Below are 23,311 nucleotides of genomic sequence, written 5' to 3'. Positions count from 1 at the left end.
AGCTCATACACCACACGTATTCAGTTTCGTGGCTTAAATTAAGGTTGCATTCCTTTAAGATTGAATTCCATAACTGGCCATATTTTTTTCTGCAGGCTCTCTCAATGAACAGAGTCGAACAATTTTTCGAAGTGAACACCTCCGTTGGCACTGAGAAAAAATACCTGAGAAAGATCAAGCCAAAAACAACCTTCCACTTCAAAAATCTGAAATACACAACAACCAGAACAGCTTGGTGTACTCGAAAAAAAAAACTTATTTGATGGTGGCCTTTAGATAAAAACTGAAACTTACACAGAAAACCAAAATATGTTGGGCAGTTTACAATTTAAGAAAAGTGAACTTCAAGGAATAATCTGCATTAATTAATGAAAAGGCTAAATCAAACCGCTAACAAGGCCATCCCGAGTGAATCCTGAATATCGACTGTAAACAATTATAAAATGTTTGTAATGTTACACTTTATTATTCTTACCTAAGTACATAAATTGAAGACAAACATACATGAACAACGGGACAAAGGCACGATTATGCCGGAAGTGGAATGTCGTCAATGAAATTCGTTTTTTACCCATCTCAAGGTGACATTGTCACAATGTAATTGAAGAATACAAAAATAAAATTCCAACATGAGTGTTTCTCGGAGTGATTTCAGTTAGAAATTAATCTTTCAAAAATTACAGAACATGGTCAAGTGGTCCCATGTGTAAAATCCTCGGCCGGCGCGAAGATTTTAAAAACTTTTTTAGATGTTTGCAATGGTTTATAACAAAAAACATGTACGCAGCATCGGTATCTCGTTTTTATTTCATTCCAAACTTCCTGGTACTGGCAAGTGACTGTTCTTATCTGCAACGGCCAAAGTAATGTTTTCGTCAGCTGTCTCGTCATGACAAATTTAGCCCTAGAAGCAGTAGTGTATTTAGGCGTGCCTGGTGCTTTGTGTCCCGGAAGTGTGCACTAAACATGATGTGGTCCGTATCCAGAAGGTCAGATCCGTGAGGAGGATTCAGGATCACTCTACATGTACATTCAGTTCCTGTTTGTCTGGAAATTCCTTATGTTCGCCCAAGCCAGATCGTAATTGTCACTTAACTCCCCTCTGTGTAGTGTTTCGGGAAACTTATTTCGAAGGAAATAAAAATCCCCACTCTCGTACAGGACTCTACCCAATGGGTTTTTTCTCATCTGAATAAATATTGGGCAAGTGAATTATTTGATGTCTACTTACGAGGAAACCGCAAGCACACTGAAATTTCCATCCTCGTAATCTTGAGTTCCCTAACTTCGCTCAAAAACTCAAGCGTTTGTTATGTAAATGTCCGAGAGAAAAGCTTTGATTTGTTACAGGTCAGCTTGGAAACATCACCCTGGAAAAACAGAACAGCAATGAAAAACATACAGACGCAATGCAGCTACTTTCTCTTAAGTATGGTGTACTATTTACGACACATATTTCTACCTCTCTCAATCCTCTTCCAGGGAGAACCTTTCCATATTCACGTTTTTGGGTGCGTTGCGTGCGCGATGCGTTCATGCGTTTGACTTTCACAGACACAAAACCGACTCCATTAACATAACATACTTGTGCGTTGCGTTCGGCCGTCAAAATTGCCCCGAGAGCGATTTTGACGGATACGCAACGCTTGGCGCAAGTGTTTACGTGCATGGGAAGGCGCCCTGAAGCCGTCTTACGTCATTTCCTTGTTGGCTTTTTTCTGCCTAAAAGTCGCTCCTTCCGTCGTCTGTCGCGCCACACTCGCCGTGCGTTACGTCGTTTTTCATGTCGTGTCGCCTGAAGCAAGATGCCGCGGACGCACGACGCGATGCGCTATGGTGAAGAAGGCGCCATCATGAATTTTCTTTCATTTCCGTTCCCCGCACTTGCAAAATACACATTCTGAGCCGCAGGCATTTGTTTTTTCTTGTTTTTATTTCGTCCAGCTTTTGTCATATTTTATTGAAAAAAAAGAGCAACTACAAAATCTGTGTATATAGGAATACGGGAGATTCACAATAGTGCGCCACCAAGAGTTTGCAACGCGTTGGCCAATCACAACGTGCAAAATCTGTTTACCCTTTCCAAGCGCGCATTCGGTCGACAGATTCGCGCATTGTGATTGGTCAAAGCGTTACAAACTCTTGGTGGCGCACTATTGTGAAATACCCGTATTACTCTGGCATAATAAGTGTAAGCCCAGAGTTGGTCACTGTTTAATTACCTGGCCAATCCTTTTTTCAAGATTTTTTTTGCGTTGGGGAGATGTTAATCATATATAATAGGTTTTGCCCTTACCCAACGTATATTAATAAGCACTGTATGCTCAGTACTCGTCCGAGAGCTTGCGAAAAAACCTCACAAGCTTACTCGGGTGGGACTCGAACCCACGACCTCCTGCTTACTAGTGCAGATGTCTCAACCACTCGAGCACCGAGCTTGCCGGGGTCGGCTGGCCGGTCCGAGTCAAATGAAGCAGCGGGTACCGCGAACTATTTTCAAGATGTATTTTTTTGGCGTTGGGGAGGTCGTGGGTTCGAGTCCCACCCGAGTAAGCTTGTGAGGTTTTTTCGCAAGCTCTCAGACAAGCGCTGAGCATACGGTGCTTATTAACATACGTTGGGTAAGGGCAAAACCTGTTATATATAATGAACAATCCTTGTTCTAATTTCTGTCCAATTTCTTTTTAAGACTGTTGATGAAGTTTCCATTTGTGGTAGATTTGTAACCTTATTGATTTTTTTCTCTGTGGTCCATCCAAGCAATTCCAAAGTTCCAAATTTCAAAATTCCAAATTCCACTCTTTCAGACAATTTTTCTTAAATTGCACGACCGCACGTTTTACCACGGGTTTAGGAAGTTACCACCAGTCTGCATTATATTATTAACCTCAGAACATTTCGCCTTCAGTTTTCCTTCATTTAAGCCTTTGTCAGCGCCACACTTTCAATGATATTAGTCCGTGTTTCTGAATAAACACCGTAGACTAGACCCTAGTATCATTTTGACGGTGCCTTTTCTTCAACTCTGTTTGGCCACGCACATAATTTTTCATCAGTTCTGCATGTTACATTAGCGATTGATGTATCTTAGAATGGATATACAAATAATGATCAGAAAGATCAGAATTAGAGCAGGAAAAGCTAAAACATTGGTGAGGGAGCCGTCGTTCGGTAGCGTCGTGCAGTTGCGTCGCCTTAGAAGAGGCTGGAGAGAGGCAGAAATATGTGTCATAAATTGTACAGCATACTTAAGGTGACAAAGTACTCCTCGATCCTATTGGCTGAAAGTTTACGGGAGGTCATCAACACTCACGCACAAAAGACGCGCGTCGAGCATTATATTAAGTGCACATTTTATACTGGAATTACAGCGGGTGGCACGCGATGTACATGTACTGAACATGACGGAGGACAAAACCAATGCGTGTACCCACACGCTCCATTTAAAAATCCTCTACTTTGGATTGATACTGTTAACCGCTTTCTCAGTAACCTGTTTTGCGGTCACCTACGTCTTTATGACGCAGCTGAGAACCGAGTTGGGCCAGAAATGCTCGTGTCCAGACGGTGAGACGCTATTTAACATCACTGTACAACCCAAGAAGGGCTCCAAGAGTCACTCAGCACGGGGCCCTGGGCATCGCGAGCGGGGTGGAGCCACGGTGGTGGACCACCAACGTCATCGTCATCATCACAACAAAAGCCAAGTACGGGCCGAGTTGGAGCTGACGGCACCTGTCGAACCAGAGACAGGTGACCAACGGGGGCAGAACAGGGTGCGAAGATTCACCCTGCAGAACGAGGGTTCCAGCACTGTCTTGGTCACGTCCATTGAGGCCTGCGCGAGACTACCTATTACTATTTCGGTGAGTGATAGCGGTTACTTCCCCGCGAAGTTGATTTTCGTTATAGACGAAGTTGATTTTCGTTATAACGTTAGAGCCTAAAATCTATCTTTTAGTGTCATGCTTCCGGACCCCTCAGTACGAAAAGGCCTTTCAGAAATACGTTTTGGTATTTTAACTGAAAATCGTCTGACGTTGATATAGAAACATCGTACCAAAAATGATTGCCCTCTCACTAATAAAACTCTAAAATAAATGAAGTCTGGTGTATTGCGGTGTAACCGTACGCAAATAAAGACTTACGATATTATTTCGTGCCAGTCTGATGTATCTATGGGTATTGTAACAACTACAAAATCTGGAAGAGAAATTAAATTTCTCCCCGAATACTTTTCCAAACACTTGTCGAATTCTTTAAAGAAGGGAGTTATTATGAGTATGAAACAGAAACTTGTTGAAAACATTTTGGAGCATAACTTAAAAGGCAGATGTTCTTAACTACACATTCTTTGTATGACGAACTCGAAGACAATAAATACCGGACGCTGAAAACTTAGTACAGTCGCACATGGGAAAAGTTATCCTCTTTTAGGAAAACAGCGGGGGTTGGGGGCGTGATTTTACAAGATTGGCTGAATTAGGGTACTGCTGTTCCACCGACTTGTTTCTTGTTGAAGTAGACTGTTTTGTGAAGAATCGCGAAAAACGTAGCGGTCTCTTGCGCAAAGAATCCATGAACCAAATGACGTTCTGGTTGGAACAACATGCTCGCGGGGTGCGTCTGCAGTTGCAGACATGAGGGCACCTTGTATAAGGAGCTGCCGGGCCGAGGAGCAGCTTTCCATGACCATCGGGAAAATAACCTGAAAGTAATATGCCTTCTCGACAACGTAGCACCGTGAATTCATGGAAAAAACTTGATTGAAAAGTGAAGTTTCTACAGTCGACTCGTATCCACGATTGACACGATGAGTCTTGTGCATGCATGATTATGCGTCACTTTCGCGTCAGTTTACACGTTAGTTGAAGTCGACAGTCATTCTCAGGTTACTTACTAATAATGATTGGATTATGAAGATGAACAAAGAAATTGATTGGAGCGGGATTTCAACCAGCGGCCTCCGGAATACAGTACCGGTGCTCTACCAACTGAGCTACCCCGCCCTATGTTGGTGGCTCTTTCTATTTGTCAACATCTTTGTTCGGGGCGCGCCTGTGACAATAATTATTGACACAGAGGAAATTATATCTGGAAACCCTGGAGTTTTAACATCTGGAAATCGTAGTTTTGTCGACGATTTTTTAGCTGTGCACTGAGCTTAGAAACGGCAGCCACCGTACGGTTTGGACTATACCATTATTTTTTGGGGGTGGTACGGAGTTCGCAACAATTTGGCGTTAAGAATTCTTTTCGTAGATAAAATCTAACTTAGAACTGACCACGTTCCTCTTTTACGCTATACCCTACGCCTCATTTCTTTATTGATTCACTTTTCAATACATCTTGTGAATGTCCGCCGGTGTGTTTTGGCTGCTTGTAAAATTACAACATTCTTACACACCACACACAAAAATCAGGGTCCGTAAACGGATGTATTTAAAACGAAACTTATGTCTAAAAGATGGTGGGCCGACCATCGTGAAAAAAGAAAAAAAATGCCTGTTTTCTCGAAAACGACAGCATTTTGGGTGGCAATATCTTACAGATTGACCAAGGCTGCTATTAACTTTCTTTCAGTAGGCCTAATATTCGGCTGTCTCATTTTTGTGATTTTTAACACAAAGACGCGTTTAGTGAAATCGGCCACAGGACGCGTCTTCGCTAGGATCAATCATTGAGAGGGAACTCGTCTTGAATCTCAAGATACATTATTAAATAAGTTCTGTGACAATGGCCCTTAAGGTGACTTTTTGTCAATTTTATTTAAAATTATGTCTTGATAACGATAACATAAGTATACATGATCATTTCTGCTTTCCTGTGTTTTCCTGCAGATGGATTCAATAAAAGCCTTTTGTGACGATACAATAAGCAAGTGTCCACCAGGTAAGAGAGAAACGGTTTCCTGAGTTCTGTTCATGTTTCGTTTTCAAGTTTTTAACTTTTTCGATTTTTGACTAATTTTTTTAGATTTCATGGGTGAGCCAAAATGTGTACTGTTTCTTTGTCAGAACATATAATGTTGCACAATGCTAGATCCTAAATCATTTTTCTATACAAGTACGCATGTTAAATCAGTCTGTAAATTTTGAGTGTGACTGTTCTATATAAAAAATTTCCAGACGTATCTGAAATTATCAATGCTCGATAATAAATCTTTACTTGGACGTATCTGAAATTATCAATGCTTGATAATAAATTTTTACTTGGACGTATCTGAAATTATCAATGCTTGATAATAAATCTTTACTTGAAGCGGAAACATTGTTTTCAGACGGTTCGTTAGCCTCACCTGCATTCTCCTTTAAATTCCAACTTCCGTCTATTCCGGATAGCTGTTGTCTGCAATGCTTGATATAAATCATCTTCAGCTACCCCATTAACCCTGGAAACAGTAGTGTATTTAGGCGTACCTGGAGCTATCCCAGAAGACTCCACTTAAAAATAATACATGATCCGTATTCCAGACTGTCAGACCAATTGGTAAAGAGGGTTCCGGATAACTTCACATCCGCCTATACTTGTCAGGAATTTCCTCATGCACGCGACATCCTTTGTGGCAAAATTCTTCCTGCTTACTTTGATTTGTCATATAAATTCCAACTTTTTCAACTTGAGGACCCGTTTTCTGTTAAAAGCCACTCTAAATCACAGGAAGTCTCTGTTACAGAAATTTTCATGATTTCGGAGCTTTGCGATAGGTATTCCAAAGAAGATGTTAAAAATGATGAACAAGGGAATAAATATGTGCTTGGCCGCTCTTGCACATGCGTTTAAAACCGGCTCAGGGAATGCAGCAGCGGCATTATCAACGTTCATTCTCCTGAGCCGGTCTTAAAACGTTAGACGACCAAGCAAATTTTTAAACATCTCAGAGAATTTCCCTATTCAAAAACGCGCAACGTGACTACGAAGAAACTGTAGAACTGTGGTTACAGAGTGGTGTACGCAAGGAAGCAGAAAGCAAAATACATGTATAGCCTAGGCTTTAAATTGCGCTAAGTTGAGTAAATGTCTTTTTTATTGTTTTAACGTCAAAGCTTATTTAGCGCGAGGACCGGTTCCTTCATGATCTAGCCCTACACACAGGCCTGTAAATGGCCCTTTTTAAAATCTGCCTTATGAGACAGATTACAAAAGAGAACCAACGCCTGTGTGTAGGACTAGTGATCCTCGTGCTTGGTACGAGTGAGCAATATTCTAAGTAAGACGAAGCCATGTTCAAGGAAAGGCTTTGAAATGGCCCAAATTATGCTCAAACGTTACATATAGCAGGAAGAGTCACCTGTCTCTGTTGAACTAATGGCGGCAGCATTTTAATACCTCAAAAGGACCCGCCACGCAACTTTCACTAGTTGGTGAATTTCTTTACAACTGCGACTTCATCACAGCAAGCAAATCGCCTCGCACTCTTCTGTACGAATGAAAAAGGACGATGATACAGGGTGCACCACTACAAATAAATTCCCATAGACAGCAGTGATAAATCCCCATACTTCAAAAATATTTTAAAAGTACTCACAACTCTCACAGGTGTTCAGCTTGCACAGAAAAATGATGTTCCACATGTCCTCTTTCATTTTCCTTTCAATTTTCGGGGGGTTGACCAATGAATTTTTGAGAAATTTTCACCAGAAGCAGACCACCCCTAAAATGCAGAAAATGTCCCTGTCCAGAAAAGTAGCCATTTTGAAAAACCCTCCCTCAGCAAAATGGCTCAAATAGTGCCACTTTCAAACCCGATTGCATCCAAATTGCTCAGAATTGGAAGCCCTGAGTCCGGCCCAGAGGTCCAGTCTCATATTTCTTCAATTCCTCAGTTCCATGGCTCTCAAGACCCTCTAATATAGAATATTTGAGTCTATAACTTTTATCAATGAGCTCGGCGGACATATTTCTGGCCTAATTACGAGGGTGCACCCTGCAGGACCTCCCATTAGTCTGGATACCAGACCCGATGATTCTGACTACCCAACGAATCAAGGGTCCGATATATCACGTGACCAGGACTGGAGAAAATCCTCCATTTTTCCGGAAATAGCCAAGATATTCCTAAGTCGTCCTGTCTACATTCTGCATGTTTGGATGGTATCATTGATGCTCAGTTATTCCCAATCGGGTAGGTGGGCTTATTAAACATAAACCGTCAACAATCATGCATTGGCATATAATTAAAAGAATTTCAAAATGCTCAGGCCTGTGTATGATTTTGAATTTTCTGAGATTTTTTCAAGTTCGCCTCATTACTATGGGGAACATTTAGCTGAAATGGAACCCACCACATAAGGAAATGAAATCAAAAGCATCCTGGCTTTCAACTTGTGACCTCTGACCCTTGCGTCATATCTATTTATATCCGTGGGAGATGCCCGACTTAAGATTCTTTATCAAGGGTCGTAAGGAAATCCTTGGGCAGGGAACCAGACTAGACCTCCCATCAGCTGACCGAGGGAGACTTATAAAACAAAGTAACAAAGAAGTGATGGAGGCAAAACAACTTGACACAACAACAAATCAGCCTATGTGAAGGCGCCGTCATCACTATAAAAAGATGACGTGATGCTCATGTGAACCTCAACCCCGACCCCTTGCGTTCCCAAGGCCTGCAGACTATTCAAGTCATCCTAAGACTCCAACAGCACTCACAGACTGATAACCCGATATTGAGTCCGCACACCAACCTCAGTCAGGAAGCAATGGTTGAGGTGGATATATAGCCACCCCAGCACCTTGGGAATGTTGGCACTTGTTTCCTTTCATGGCTTGCCCTTGTTTTCATCAGGTGCAGCTGCTATAGCCTCTGTAGGGTTCTGGCAAGTAAATATTTTGTAGAGATGGGTGCTCACAACAGTTAGACAAGGATACAAGCTTGAGTTCAGAAGCAACCGTCCCTCAGATACCATACTTCACTCTAGGTCCAGTTGACAAAAGCAAATGTGGGCTTGAGACGAAGAGATCTTGTCCCTCCTAAAATACAAACTTTTGGTAGCCAAATCATATAACAAGAAACTCAATCCCACTTCATCATAAGAATCAACTTTCCGGGGGGGGGTCCTTGACCTAATATGAGGTTTAAGAAGCCCTATGGAAGAATGCATTTTCAAGTAACAGCAATGGGTACAAGCGCTCTTCCCATGCCACAGTGTGAGCCATGGTGTGAGATCCATGTCCACTTGATGGGTGATGGGCCTACCTCAGAAATATGCCCATTGCTGACATCTGCAAAACAGCATGAGCCACATTGATGCGTGTAACTCAAAAGAGAGATGATGCAAAGAAACATACTTGATGGTTCAAAATACTTTGCTTATTTTCCCCTTAGGACCCCAGGGTCCAGCAGGCAAACCAGGCAGCCCTGGACCAAAAGGCTCACCGGGTAAACAGGGTGAAGAGGGACCAATAGGTGAACCGGGAAGACGTGGAGAGGACGGTAAGTACGTCTGTCCCAGTGTAATGCAGAGCTGTGTAAATGACTTCCATCGGGTAAATGGCACATAAAAAGGCTACAGCCCTAAACAAATAATACCACCCCTAGCTTCAAGTTGTGTCCTCTTCATCTTGTAGAATATACACTGTATCAAGGACAAGTGCTAATCCTCACAAAACTTTTTTGCATGTCCGAAATGTTTTTTTATCCTTGTATACGGCGCTAGAGCGATTGTTGAATCTGTCGAAGGAACTCCAGCTAAATTTGTGAGACGAAGAGAGGGGTACCTGGAAGTAGTTTTTACTTCGTCAGATTCAAACCCAGGCTAGATAAACCTCTTTTCTGCACTACGATAAGCTGTTTTACATTGAGAGGATTTAAATGATGTGACTGTTTGCAGTGTTGACTGTTGAATATTTCTATATCAAAAAGCACCGGACACACCAGAATATTTCTCTATCAAAAAGCACCAGACACACTACGACATTATGATTCATGCAGTTTAAATTAAGCAATCTCACAAGGGCCTGTGCTTACAAGATGAGTTTTTAAACATTTTCTTTTTTCCAATTAATACCCTCCACATTCTTGTGTTTAATTTGAGTATCAAAATTGGTTTTGATCTGTGGAAATTGAGCCGATTGTGTAAACCTTAGTCTTGAATTTCTTCTGTCATATATATGCACAGGAAGGGTTGGACAACAAGGACAAAAGGGTGATCATGGTGACATTGGAGCTAAAGGTGAAACTGGTGAAACAGGATTTCCTGGACTACCAGGTCAAATAGGTGTAGTAGGACCACGGGGGCCCCCAGGGGCTAAAGGTGATGAAGGGGAAACTGGACAAATGGGTCCGCCCAGTGAACCTGGAGAAAAGGGTGAGGCAGGGCCCCCAGGGGCTAAAGGTTGCACTGGGGAAAGAGGATTGGTGGGTCCCCCAGGTGTTGAAGGCCCGAGGGGTGAAGTGGGAGGAGTTGGACGTCCAGGGTCCAAGGGTGATCCAGGGCCATCTGGAGTGACAGGACCACCTGGATCTAAAGGTCAGCGTGGTGAGCCAGGCCCAATGGGTGAAATGGGAGACATTGGACCGCAAGGACTGAAGGGCAATCAGGGACCATCTGGAGTGACAGGACTACAAGGACCTAAAGGTCAGCGTGGTGAGACAGGGCAAAAGGGTGAAATAGGTGGTGTTGGACCCCAAGGCAATAGAGGGCAATCTGGAATAACAGGACCACCTGGATCTAAAGGTCAGCGTGGTGAGCCAGGCCCAATGGGTGAAATGGGAGGCATTGGACCACAAGGACTGAAGGGCAATCAGGGACCATCTGGAGTGACAGGACCACAGGGAGCTAAAGGTCAGCATGGTGCACCAGGGCCAAAGGGTGAAATTGGTGGAGTTGGACCCCAAGGCAATCGAGGGCAATCTGGAATAACAGGACCACCTGGAGCTAAAGGTCAGAGTGGTGAGCCAGGCCCAGCCGGTAGAATGGGAAGCACTGGACCGCAAGGACTCAAGGGAGAGCAGGGGCCATCTGGAATTACAGGTCTACAAGGACCTAAAGGTCAGCATGGTGAGACAGGGCAAAAGGGTGAAATAGGTGGTGTTGGACCCCAAGGCAATCGAGGGCAATCTGGAATAACAGGACCACCTGGATCTAAAGGTCAGCGTGGTGAGCCAGGCCCAGCCGGTATAATGGGAAGCACTGGACCGCAAGGACTGAAGGGCAATCAGGGACCATCTGGAGTGACAGGACCACAGGGAGCTAAAGGTCAGCATGGTGCACCAGGGCCAAAGGGTGAAATTGGTGGAGTTGGACCCCAAGGCAATCGAGGGCAATCTGGAATAACAGGACCACCTGGAGCTAAAGGTCAGAGTGGTGAGCCAGGCCCAGCCGGTAGAATGGGAAGCACTGGACCGCAAGGACTCAAGGGAGAGCAGGGGCCATCTGGAATTACAGGTCTACAAGGACCTAAAGGTCAGCGTGGTGAGACAGGGCAAAAGGGTGAAATAGGTGGTGTTGGACCCCAAGGCAATCGAGGGCAATCTGGAATAACAGGACCACCTGGATCTAAAGGTCAGAGTGGTGAGCCAGGCCCAGCCGGTAGAATGGGAAGCACTGGACCGCAAGGACTTAAGGGAGAGCAGGGGCCATCTGGAGTTACAGGACAACAAGGACCTAAAGGTCAGCGTGGTGAGACAGGGCAAAAGGGTGAAATAGGTGGTGTTGGACCCCAAGGCAATAGAGGGCAATCTGGAATAACAGGACCACCTGGATCTAAAGGTCAGCGTGGTGAGCCAGGCCCAATGGGTGAAATGGGAGGCATTGGACCGCAAGGACTGAAGGGCAATCAGGGACCATCTGGAGTGACAGGACCACAGGGAGCTAAAGGTCAGCATGGTGCACCAGGGCAAAAGGGTGAAACAGGTGGAGTAGGACCCCAAGGCAATAGAGGGCAATCTGGAATAACAGGACCACCTGGATCTAAAGGTCAGCCTGGTGAGCCAGGCCCAGCCGGTATAATGGGAAGCACTGGACTGCAAGGACTCAAGGGAGATCAGGGGCCATCTGGAGTTACAGGACAACAAGGACCTAAAGGTCACCGTGGTGATACAGGGCAAAAGGGTGAAATAGGTGGTGTTGGACCCCAAGGCAATCGAGGGCAATCTGGAATAACAGGACTACCTGGATCTAAAGGTCAGCGTGGTGAGCCAGGCCCAATGGGTGAAATGGGAGGCATTGGACCACAAGGACTGAAGGGCAATCAGGGACCATCTGGAGTGACAGGACCACAGGGAGCTAAAGGTCAGCATGGTGCACCAGGGCAAAAGGGTGAAACAGGTGGAGTAGGGCCCCAAGGCAATAGAGGGCAATCTGGAATAACAGGACCACCTGGATCTAAAGGTCAGCGTGGTGAGCCAGGCCCAGCCGGTATAATGGGAAGCACTGGACCGCAAGGACTGAAGGGAGATCAGGGGCCATCTGGAATTACAGGACTACAAGGACCTAAAGGTCAGCATGGTGAGACAGGGCAAAAGGGTGAAATAGGTGGTGTTGGACCCCAGGGTGATCAGGGGCCACCTGGAGTAACAGGATTACCTGGAGCGAAAGGTCAGCGTGGTGAACTGGGGCAGAGGGGTGAAGTGGGAGGTGTTGGACCTCAAGGAACAAGGGGTAATCCAGGGCCATCTGGAGTTACAGGACTACCTGGAGCTAAGGGTCAACATGGTGAGGCAGGGCAAAAGGGTGAAGTTGGAGATGTTGGACCCCAAGGGCCCAGAGGAAATATGGGTCCAAAAGGACAGCATGGCCTGAATGGCGTAGTGGGTGAAAAAGGTGACAAGGGTACTTTGGGCAATCAAGGACTGCGAGGGCCCAGGGGTCTAAGAGGTTATACTGGACCAGAGGGTGCTAGAGGTGAAAAGGGGGGAAGAGGACAAAAGGGACTGAAAGGTCTGGATGGCTCCGTCGGACAAAAAGGTACATAAAATCTGATAATCTGTTAAAATCCAAACTTTTATTAGTTCCATGTGTAATTTTGTTTACTTATTCCCTATTCTGAATGACTTTCTGCAATGACAAGATATTGTTCGCATCATCATTGCTTGTTATAGTGTTGCTTTGCATAACCACTGGGATTGGCTACGGAGAACATTTCCCATAGCCACAAAATTACAGCCTACGTGTATTTCAGTTGAATATTATGTAATATTACATTCTACACTTCATCACCTGTTTTCACAGTTTATATGGTATTCTTGTTCTCAAGGTGAGATGGGTGACCCAGGAGAAGAGGGTGATCCTGGACCCATTGGACCGCCTGGAGTGAAGGGAGAGATGGGATATAGTAAGACTCTAAAAAGGCACATTTCTACATCAGTTACATATTCAAATACTAAACTTCAAGAAAAAACCAATCACTGAAATTCTCATTTATTGGCAAATGAACTCCACTGCTAAAATACTAGTACCTCTCCCAAGGGTAAAAACATGAAAAAGAGATGGTTGTACAATATCATGCAACTGTTTCGCCATGCGTCTGATATTTGAGCAATTCTATAAATCTGGGGTCCAACGTGTGACATTTTTCTGTCCCTAATGCAACTGACTTTTGCAATTTGATAATGGTTGCATCATTCAAATTGACTTCAAACAATTTTTAGTTGACAGGTAATTTGCATTAGTTACATGTAAACAATATTTGTTTGACAGGTAATTTGCATTTTTTACATGTAATCAATCTTGGAAATTAAAGAATATTTTCTAAACTAATAAAAGAATAGATGAAGGATGTAACATGGCCCAGGAAAAAAAATCGGACCAGTAAGTTATAGAATGATCTGTTTGTATAAAGAACCTAAGGGCGTAGGGCCTCCTCTGTTGAAGGACACAGTACAGTTCATGTCTAATCCTTCTGCAAAAATACAGGAACATTTGTAGCATAAACATCCATATTCCTACTCCTTGCAAATACTTCCATGGAGGCTGCAACGTAGTAACATTTGATTTATAATATACAATTTCATATTTGTATACATACATGCACACAGAACAAAAACTAGACAGCTGTTGTACTTTAGGGAATGAATACTGCACTTTACTCATATAGTTTATTGCAAAGATGCCACATACCGTTGCCATAATTTTATTCAACTTTGTGAAATGATTGTTTCAATTGTTCCCCAGTCAGTTTGCCTGCAACATGGGAACCTAGAACTCTCGAAAGGATCAGAGGCCCTCCTGGGCCGAAGGGTTCACCAGGCCCTGAAGGTCCCAGGGGCAGACAAGGACTGCAGGGCTTAAATGGGGCCAGAGGTGATTCAGGAGAGCCGGGGACTATTGGCCCACCAGGCCCTATTGGCCCTCCTGGTACGAAAGGCACCCCGGGTATCAAGGGCCTGCAGGGCTCCTCTGGGAACCCAGGTGAGCCAGGGGAGAAAGGACACCTTGGCCCTATGGGACCCCCGGGGGCCACTGGACACCCTGGACTACGTGGTCAATCTGGCATAAATGGGCTACCAGGTGAGGATGGGGCAAAAGGGGATAAGGGTGACAGAGGGTCAGATGGGTTACTGGGTCCTTCAGGGGCACCAGGTTTACCCGGAACCAACGGAGCCCAAGGACCTCCAGGACAAAAAGGAGCAACAGGAAACCAAGGTAGGTGTAATGTAGACTCTACTTAACATTTTGTCCCAATGTAAAAACTTAAACATGAGTAATGAAATCAGAAGTGTCACTGGAGGGTGGAGATGTCACCCCAATTGCCAGAAAAATCATCGTGCTGTTGGCAATGAAGAAAAAAAGATGAGAAAAGGAAAGGGGGGTCTCGTGACTGTGAGATAATAAGGAATCAGATTAATAACACTCATGAAATTTGCAGATGGCACATCGTTTCCTGACAGTTTTTAATTCTTCCAATTCTTGTGCTGTATGTTGGTAACACATAGGAAACAAGGGGCAGCCAGGACCAATGGGTAACCAAGGTGAAGTTGGAGCCAAAGGTGAAACTGGTGATACTGGATCCCCTGGCGATCGAGGGCCATCTGGTCAGCGTGGTGAAGCAGGAGAAAAAGGTGAAGTGGGGAGGCCAGGGCCCACAGGTCTCAAAGGATCAGCTGGCCTGTCTGGGTCTGTGGGGCCTCAGGGTCCTTCGGGACCCCCAGGACTCAAGGGTGATCCCGGTGGAATTGGACCTCGAGGAGAGCCAGGCCGACTTGGGAAGCAAGGACATAAGGGAGATAAGGGTTGCCTGGGCCCAGAAGGACCATCCGGCCCACAAGGACCACCAGGCATGAATGGAATGGCAGGGCTGAAAGGTCAAAAGGGCGACTTGGGAGAAAGAGGCCTGCAGGGCCCTAGGGGTTCCAAAGGCATTATGGGGACCAGAGGTAGCAAGGGTGATCCGGGCCAAGAGGGTATCATGGGGCCTGGAGGAACTCCTGGACGAAAAGGTAAACACTAATAATCTGTCTATCACAATTCCACCATATTTTGCAAATGTTTTTTTCCTGTTGACTGTCAGTGTTCTTAAGGACAACAAATTTCTGCTTCTTACCCCATGTCTCCCATCCTTGCTTTGAAAGAAAGTCTGAGACGATATATTTGAAATACTAGACTGTTGTTGCAAAATCCCAATTTACGTGTAGTTTCAGGATGAAAGAATGAGGAAATGTCAATTAACTGAGACTCACCTCAGTGTCTGTGATATTCTTGCTCTGAAGGTGAGAAGGGTGATCCGGGAGAAGAAGGCGATACTGGACCCATTGGACCGCCTGGAGCGAGGGGAGAGATGGGAGATGCATGCAATGGTAAGTTCTTTCACGCATGCTTCAACTGCTGGCCAATTAAAATGCAGAAATATGTCCGAGTTATATTATTGAAAGGGTAAGGGTATATGGATGTGTGCTCCTCCCCCCACATCGGTTTTGTTGATACCGTAAGTCGGTGTTTTCTTGATAATATGCAGTCCAGCGTCACTAATGTATAGTTCGCCTTTTTTTCAGTTACCAGTATGCTCTGATGATAAATATGGGGCTCATTATTAACCACCCTCTTAGGTCCAGCCTGAGAAAAGGGGATTCCAAGGACACTACATGTATATTGAGTTTCAAAACTCAACTCAGACTGACTTGACTATTTCCTTAAAACACATAATACACCTTCCATCTATCTGATATTACTTTGGTTAATAGGCCTGTATTGTAAACCAGTTGTCAAGGTCATGCATGCATTAACATTAATACAATGGATTACATACAATTATGTAGACGTTTTGATTTCTTCCCCAGTCAATGCGATCCTGGATGATCTAAGGGAGTTGGACAACGAAACTCTGAAGCTGATCATGGGTCCCAAGGGCAAACCAGGGACAAGGGGCCCTAAAGGGGCTAAAGGAGACATTGGAGAGCCCGGGGATGTGGGCCTTCCAGGCCCCATGGGCACCCCAGGTATCAAGGGCCTTCCTGGGGAGAAGGGAGCCCTGAGTTCCAAGGGACCCCCTGAGCCTACTGGGCCCCCTGGACTGTGGGGTCAACCTGGCATTGATGGGCTACCAGACAAGGACGAAGCGAAGGGGGACAAAGGTGACAGAGGGTCAGATGGATTACTGGGTCCCACAGGGGCACCTGGGTTACATAGAATCAATGAAACGCATGGATCTCCAGGAAAAAGAGGGAACAGAGGAGTCCAAGGTAGGTATAAAGCAGGCACCATTTTAGATCACTTACATTGGAAACGTTGAATAGGAATACATTTTTTTGTTAGTGACGCTTTCCTGAGTTATGCATGGTTAGAACTACAGTGGAGTAAAAGTTTCTCGACAATTTTATATATACATGTACCAATAGTATTGTGAGGTTGTAAGATTGTGAGGTTAAGGGAAGCACATGTACGCATGTGATACTTTACACTTGTTGGAGATGGCTTTTTCATTCACAAGAAATTGCTCTTTCAAAGAGAGGTACCAGTACAGTTTCTAAATCCTTGTGCTTTCTATTCCTGACGAAATGCTATGTCGTGGGCCAGGTTTTTCCCCTTCCCTGCCCCTCTGCCCAGTCTTAATTATCAAGACTTGACAAAACTAGTTCATCATGAACTTGGTCAAATTAACTTTTTCTTTGTGTTACCAGTTTTTAAGGTTGGTTTTGACATTTTCAGCAGTAATGAGTGCTGTTGAAGAAGTAGGGGCTATTTATAAGTAAAAGAGTTGAGGAAAACTGCCATAGGTGTTTTAGTATAATTTCAAAGTAAGAATATCGGTCTACCTGCACAAAAATTACATCACCTGATACAATTAAAATGAGTCTATAAAGTGCAGACCGTATGACAATTATTATGGTGTGCTAATTCCCTTGGTGCAGTTTTGGGACACCGCTCACTGTTCATTTGAGTTGAGTTTTGTCTATTCCTGTTTATGTCATTGTTCTCAAGATTTAAGGCCGGGTAAATCTGTGCTCTACCGAACAGTTTGTCAATAACTTGAGTTATTCACCCTGGATAAATGACATGCAAAATGTTTCAATGCTGACTGTTTAATACATTTTCATTTCCACGTCTATAGTTTAGAACAGATTAAAATGCTACTGGGCTTTTTCCATATTCTTAAATAAATTTTCAATATCAGCAGCCCCTGTTGATTTAACTTTCAGTTCTTCAGATGACTACAGATGGTCCCACTTCCTCTCTGAAGCCCGAGACGTCGCCATCACTTGATATAGACAGCACTTCCAACCCAGGTGTACCCAACAGATCGTTTTTAGAAACCCCCAAGTTGATCAGACATTTGGGTCCATCCGTGTGACCTGGCTTATTCCCCCCCGCATTTGATTCCATCCACGATGAAGCACCCTGTATCTGACCTTTTCTCTGGGGCTTACATGTCAACTGTTTAAAGCAAAGTTGAGTGTGTATGACGTAAATGGGTCTTGTAGGGCTGGATGGTTCAGATGGTGGGGCACTGTGCAGTTCCAACCCACTTCAGTCAATTTCTCGTACTTCATCTTTGTACTTAATGCATTTTTATCTTTCTCAAGATCAGTTTTGTTTTTTGTCAGCTTATCAATCAGATAATTAATAGCTTAATAACACCTACAAGAAAAGAAAGTAAACCCGAGATTGAAATATTACCAAATACAGTTTCACACTGTTAAAGAAAATGAAAACAATCAACAGGCTAATTTCATTTCTCTTTTAGCTCCTCACGCGATTATAGGTGACCCTATTCTCACTACAAAGCCTACATCATTACCTGACTTAGAGAGCACTCCAAACCCAGGTATGCCCAATGCAGTTGCATTCTATGAAAGTAGTCACAGAATACTGATGAGAACTGGGTCTTTCCCAACTAGGTTCAAATCCTACCAACCATGAAAACCCTTAGCTCAGTGCAACTGCCTCATCTGTTTAAAGTTGCCTGTGGATGGCCTGCATGCATGCATGTCCAACTGTTTGATAGTTAGGCAGTTTTCAACATTGCTGGTGTTGTATTTTGCACATGGGCGTGATTCCTGAAGATACTGTACCAACAGAAGGAATTGCTAACAGACAGTGCCATTGATAGAGCAGTCCCTTACTGGCAAGCACCCTAGTATGTTCATATTGTCACTAATGCAAATCCCATTGAATCAAACTATAGATCTGTTCATCTTTTCAAGTGACAAATAAAAATTTCATTTCCATTCTAAATGTACTTAAAGCTCTTCGGATCATTAAATATAGTCACACTCCCACCACGAGGCCAAAGACATCACCGCCACTTGACATCGAGGGTACTACAAACTCAGGTATATCCAGACAAGTAATTCTTTAGTTTTAAATTACAAAAAGTCTGGTGACTTGGATAGATGAAGCAATGCTTTCCCCTCTTATTACAACTATGGAATATCCCCCGATGTGTGACTTTATTTCTTCTGTTTTCGTAACTCTAGAAATTAGAACAGAAGAATTAAGAACTTAAACAATTTCCATGGGGAAATGGCAGTCTAGAGCACAGATTGTAGTAAATTTTAAGTCTTATATCAGCTGTTCGGGGAAGGAAATGAAATAAAAAATTCACAGGTTTGATGTAGTGTTGTATGAAGTTCAGTCCCTGGAAGCCTCTGAAAGGCCATCCCAAGTTTTTAACCAAGCTACATGATATTTATTCAGTGAACTGTGACAAAAGCATTCCTTTGTTTTTGATCATCCGGACTAGACCATCCTAACTCTTGAGAGATCTTTTGTTAAGACTTCAGAAAGGACTTGTGATGGACTCAAGTATCTGATATTACGATCCTTGCAGAATCTTTTTTGATAGCCCTTGCCTATGAGAAAGAATTGGCAATAGAAGCGTCAGGCCCCATCATGGTCGTCACCAGGATGTTTTCCAAGGGGGCAAACCATTTTTACCCCATTGAGTGGGGAATCTCCTGAGGGCAAGCTAGGTCTAGTCCATTAATCAAAGGGTGGAGTGCTGCCCATGGGCCCCATGTTGACAAACCACTTTCATAGAGGGAAAAAATATTTCAAGGGGAGCAAGCACTTATCCCCTAATGACTAATAAACAATTAACAGCAGGAGGGAGGTCAACGTTTTTTTAACATTTCTTCCACTCTTTGTCTTTTTCATTTCACATATTTCGAGTCGGAGCCTCCCTTGCTCCCCTCGCAATGCCAATATCTGGCCTGGCTCTGGACTTTTGGAGGGCACTACACTCAGCAAGTGATAATGCAGCAGCTTCTGTCTTTTACATTTCCGTACAAAACAACAAAAAGTAACAGTGTCATCTGCAATTTTTATTCAACTTCAAGCTCTTTGGAATAGCACAGACAGTTCTACACCCACTGCAAGTTCTAAGTTATCATCAACACCTGCCACAACAGAGAGTACTCCAAACTCAGGTATCATTTGTGCATCATAAGCGCAAGAAAAATAAGACCGACCCCTCGTTCAACTTTGCCGTACTTGAAACAATTGAATGTACTGAACTCAACTGGAAATACACAACCGAACATATTCTCCAAACTTAAGCACAAACAGTCCAGGTCATCTGCTGAGACCACTTTTTGTTGCCTTACTCTGATAATTTTGACACAAGACAAATAATCTGTTAGGCATTATACCGAAAAATCCCTACTTCTGCCTGTATCAGGCATGTCTTCTTTTTTGTAAGTGTGTGCAGAAAGATTTCATAAACGTCCCCCTTTTTACCTTCAACTGTTAGCATACACCGGTAGTTCCTTATCTTTTACACTCGAAGTACATGTATATTGAGAAATTGTCCACATGTGACTTAATTTATAACAACTGACAGGTTTGTTGGGCTTCTTTCCATGTAGCTCTGTGCTCAACATACTCAGTGACAATAGCTTTCAGATCAAGTCCTGAATGAGCTTTTGGAATATGTCTTTATTAAAAGGCAGAATTGATGCAAATATTCCTCTTCACTGTCTCTTCTGATTGTCAGAGTGTGTTCTGGAAAAGATCAGTGCGCCCAAGGACCACAAGTATGGTAGTACCTACTGGGGTTCTTGGATGCAGGACACTGCCCCAGATCCGCCCCAACCAGACAAGATATGGATCACCAAGCATTTGCATGGAGTTGCTATTTACGGTAAAGAAAAAATAGTAAAAAGTGAAAAAAAAATCAACCCAGTTCCTGTTGACACTTCCTACACGTATTCAAGCATACTGGTACTTTTCTAAACCTCTATAAAAATAATCTGTCACATTTACATGTATATCCATTTAGTATTTTTCTTAGGAGCATATTTTTGTGATTGATGCTATCAATCTAAAAGGGGCATAAGTGACGATTCCCTTTTTATTTGAAAAACAAATAAGGAAAAAGGACTAGATGACCACTCAAATGCATGGAGTGAAATCAAGACAAAGTAAAAGGAATTGTAGGTGGTTGGATCATATTAATCATCTTTTAAAATGATTATTTACAGAATACCAAAATATGGAAGCTCTAAAGTGGGGCACGTACACCCGGAAACACACCCTCTCATATACCTGGGCTGGCACGGGCCATGTGGTCTACAACAATTCCCTATACTTCCACAATGGCCTCTCGGCTGAGATTTTGCGGTACGACCTGAGCTCAGAGACAATCATATCCAGGGGAAGCATTCCGTTTGCCCAGTACCGAAGACTGAATGAGCATGGGTACCTATACAACTCCAACTACACCTACTTTGACCTTGCTGTTGACGACAACGGACTGTGGGTAATTTACAAGACCACAGAGCTCAACCAGAACCTTGTGGTGTCCAGACTAGATCCAGAGGACCTCTCGATCAAGACGACAATTGTGTCCAATCACCCCCAGCACTCGGCAGGCGAAGCCTTCATCATCTGCGGCCGGCTGTATACAACCAAGAGTTCTGAGCAATTCAACTCTACTGTGGACTTTGGAGTGAACCTATTCACAGGAGAGGAACTGGCTGACGTGGATATTCCCTATCGGATCGGCCACTTAAAAATGACCATGATGTCCTACAACCCAAGAAATCAACTGATATATGGCTGGGACAAAGGGTACATGGTGACGTATAATGTCACCTTGACTAAACCCTGATCAAAAATTTGTGCAAGTGGAAAGCTATTTGTATGACCATTTCACGAAACAGTTATCTAAATGTGGATGGGTTGAAGTTATCCTCTGGAAAAAGATTAAAAGTTAAAACATACAAAGGTATATATTATAATTGCATATTTCCACAATACGGCTGTTTCACAATAGTGCGCCAAGAGTTTGCAACACGTTGGCCAATCACAATGCACGGAATATGTCGACCTATTGCGCGTTTGGAAAGGGTCGACAAATTTTGCACATTCTGATTGGCCAATGCCTTACAAACTCTTGGTGGCGCACTATTGTGAATTGCTTGTATCAAATTTTGTATGCAGTTAAGTTTAACCCCAGCTGGTGTAATCAGAATGAACTGCTCTACCACCTCACCATAAAAACCTTTTCAAATGATTACATGATTGTAAATATTTGTTCATAGATATCGATATATCATCCATATCTCTATTGCTTGAGAACCCGTCACGTGGCCAGCCTACAACAGTTTTACGGCACTGGCTGGCTATGCACAACCTAATGTACTATACATCACACGCATAACAAACTCTATAAATTACATGTATACGGAAATGGTTTAGGCCTATGGCTACTCACGATAGAGAATCATACCATAACATGGCTAGAGGGGTGTTTACAAGAAATGAAGTAAAACTAGTTACCAAAACTTGTTGGAAATTTACAGTTTCTAGACTTTGTGACTCAAAATGCTCGGGCTTTATCAGCATCCATTCACCTGATCTGGTCTCCTTTTTAATAGCTCCATATCTTAAAGGTTAAAACCTGGCCAAGTAAATATTCATTCAATGAATAAAGCCATTTCCAATTAGAATCAGGTCCCTTTAAATTGAAAGACAACCCAGTTGACGTTTTCTGGGCCCCTGCTGGGATGTCATATAATAATTTCATATTTCTATTTTAAAGATCTGTTGGGTTTTCATACTTGTGCGCATATGAATATTCTGGGCCAAAGGCATGTGATATCATTCCAGGAAGAAGTCTCATTTTGTGGGGGCATGTGGCTTAGTGGTTAGGATTTGTAGCTTCTGATCATAGGGTTGGAGGTTCAAATCCAGCTGGTGGCAGCACATTGCGACCTTGGGCAAGTCACTTTACCCTCATGCGCCTTTCTCCACCCAGGAGTAATGGGTACTTGTGAGGGCAGATTTGGTTATTTAGCCGTTTGTGCCCAATAGGGCTGCATCAGCAGGTGTACTCCCCAGGGAACTGAGATGATTTCAGGAATGTTCAGTTGTTGTGAGCCCTGTGTGCAGGGATAATAATAATAAATGCATAGGGACTTCTAAAGCACTATTATATGAACGTTTATTATTATCCGTATTATTATTACTTTTAACAGCTAATTTAGTACTGCATGCAATAATATCCCAGAGCAGTGGGTATTTCGTTGTCTTAAATGTTCATTTCTTTCATGTGTAATTGACCATCTGGGCATCCATCGTCCTCAAATAAACAGGGTGTTAAGGATCCAGGTTGATAATCCTTCCATCTGAGAATGCTTGTCGCAGAAAGCAGGGTTTTACCATGCAAAGGTACTGGACAAGATCTGTTCTGATTATCTGTCACACTTGCAGTACTTACCCTGACAATAATACATGTACATATGCATGCTGAGAAGGTATGTGCTGGAACTTAAGCTATATTTGCATTTAGACAAATGTGTTATTGTGTTACAGACCTTTGTTTTGTTTCCTGGACTGCAAGGTTTACAAAAATGTCATCCTAGGGCTCACAAAAACTCTTTTATTTATCAAACTGTACTTTCCCTTTAAAGGAGGGGTTGTACACATAA

At 43.4% G+C, this 23,311-nt stretch overlaps 2 protein-coding genes and 1 long non-coding RNA gene across 8 annotated transcripts in view; 2 read left to right on the top strand and 1 right to left on the bottom strand.

Moving 5' to 3' along the window:
* LOC110986786 (uncharacterized) overlaps window positions 1-23,311 on the top strand; it is a 128,118-nt gene that overhangs the window by 40,619 nt on the left and 64,188 nt on the right. The gene's annotated exons all lie outside the window — the stretch shown is intronic.
* On the top strand, window positions 3,366-22,901 carry LOC110986795 (uncharacterized). The gene is made up of 15 exons (XM_087136670.1): window positions 3,366-3,866; window positions 5,841-5,892; window positions 9,329-9,436; window positions 10,122-12,911; window positions 13,201-13,278; window positions 14,118-14,588; window positions 14,879-15,382; window positions 15,653-15,739; window positions 16,220-16,621; window positions 17,579-17,665; window positions 18,124-18,204; window positions 18,626-18,712; window positions 19,718-19,807; window positions 20,374-20,520; window positions 20,861-22,901. Exons 1-15 carry the CDS (start codon window positions 3,402-3,404, stop codon window positions 21,487-21,489), a joined length of 6,078 nt encoding a protein of 2,025 aa, XP_086992796.1. The 5' UTR covers window positions 3,366-3,401; the 3' UTR covers window positions 21,490-22,901.
* LOC147799027 (uncharacterized) overlaps window positions 12,934-23,311 on the bottom strand; it is an 11,382-nt gene continuing 1,004 nt past the window's right edge. Inside the window, exons 2-3 of the long non-coding RNA XR_015425208.1 lie at window positions 15,623-15,764; window positions 12,934-13,251 (exon numbers count right to left, since the gene is read on the bottom strand). This is a non-coding gene — a long non-coding RNA (uncharacterized LOC147799027). The remainder of the gene's footprint in view (window positions 13,252-15,622; window positions 15,765-23,311) is intronic.

This window comes from Acanthaster planci, linkage group LG05 (assembly GCF_054643075.1).
Source record: "Acanthaster planci isolate LZ-2023a linkage group LG05, COTS_SCS, whole genome shotgun sequence".
Taxonomy (NCBI): domain Eukaryota; kingdom Metazoa; phylum Echinodermata; class Asteroidea; order Valvatida; family Acanthasteridae; genus Acanthaster; species Acanthaster planci.
Note: the sequence above shows the minus strand (reverse complement) of the source record. Positions and strands in the feature narration are given on the sequence as shown.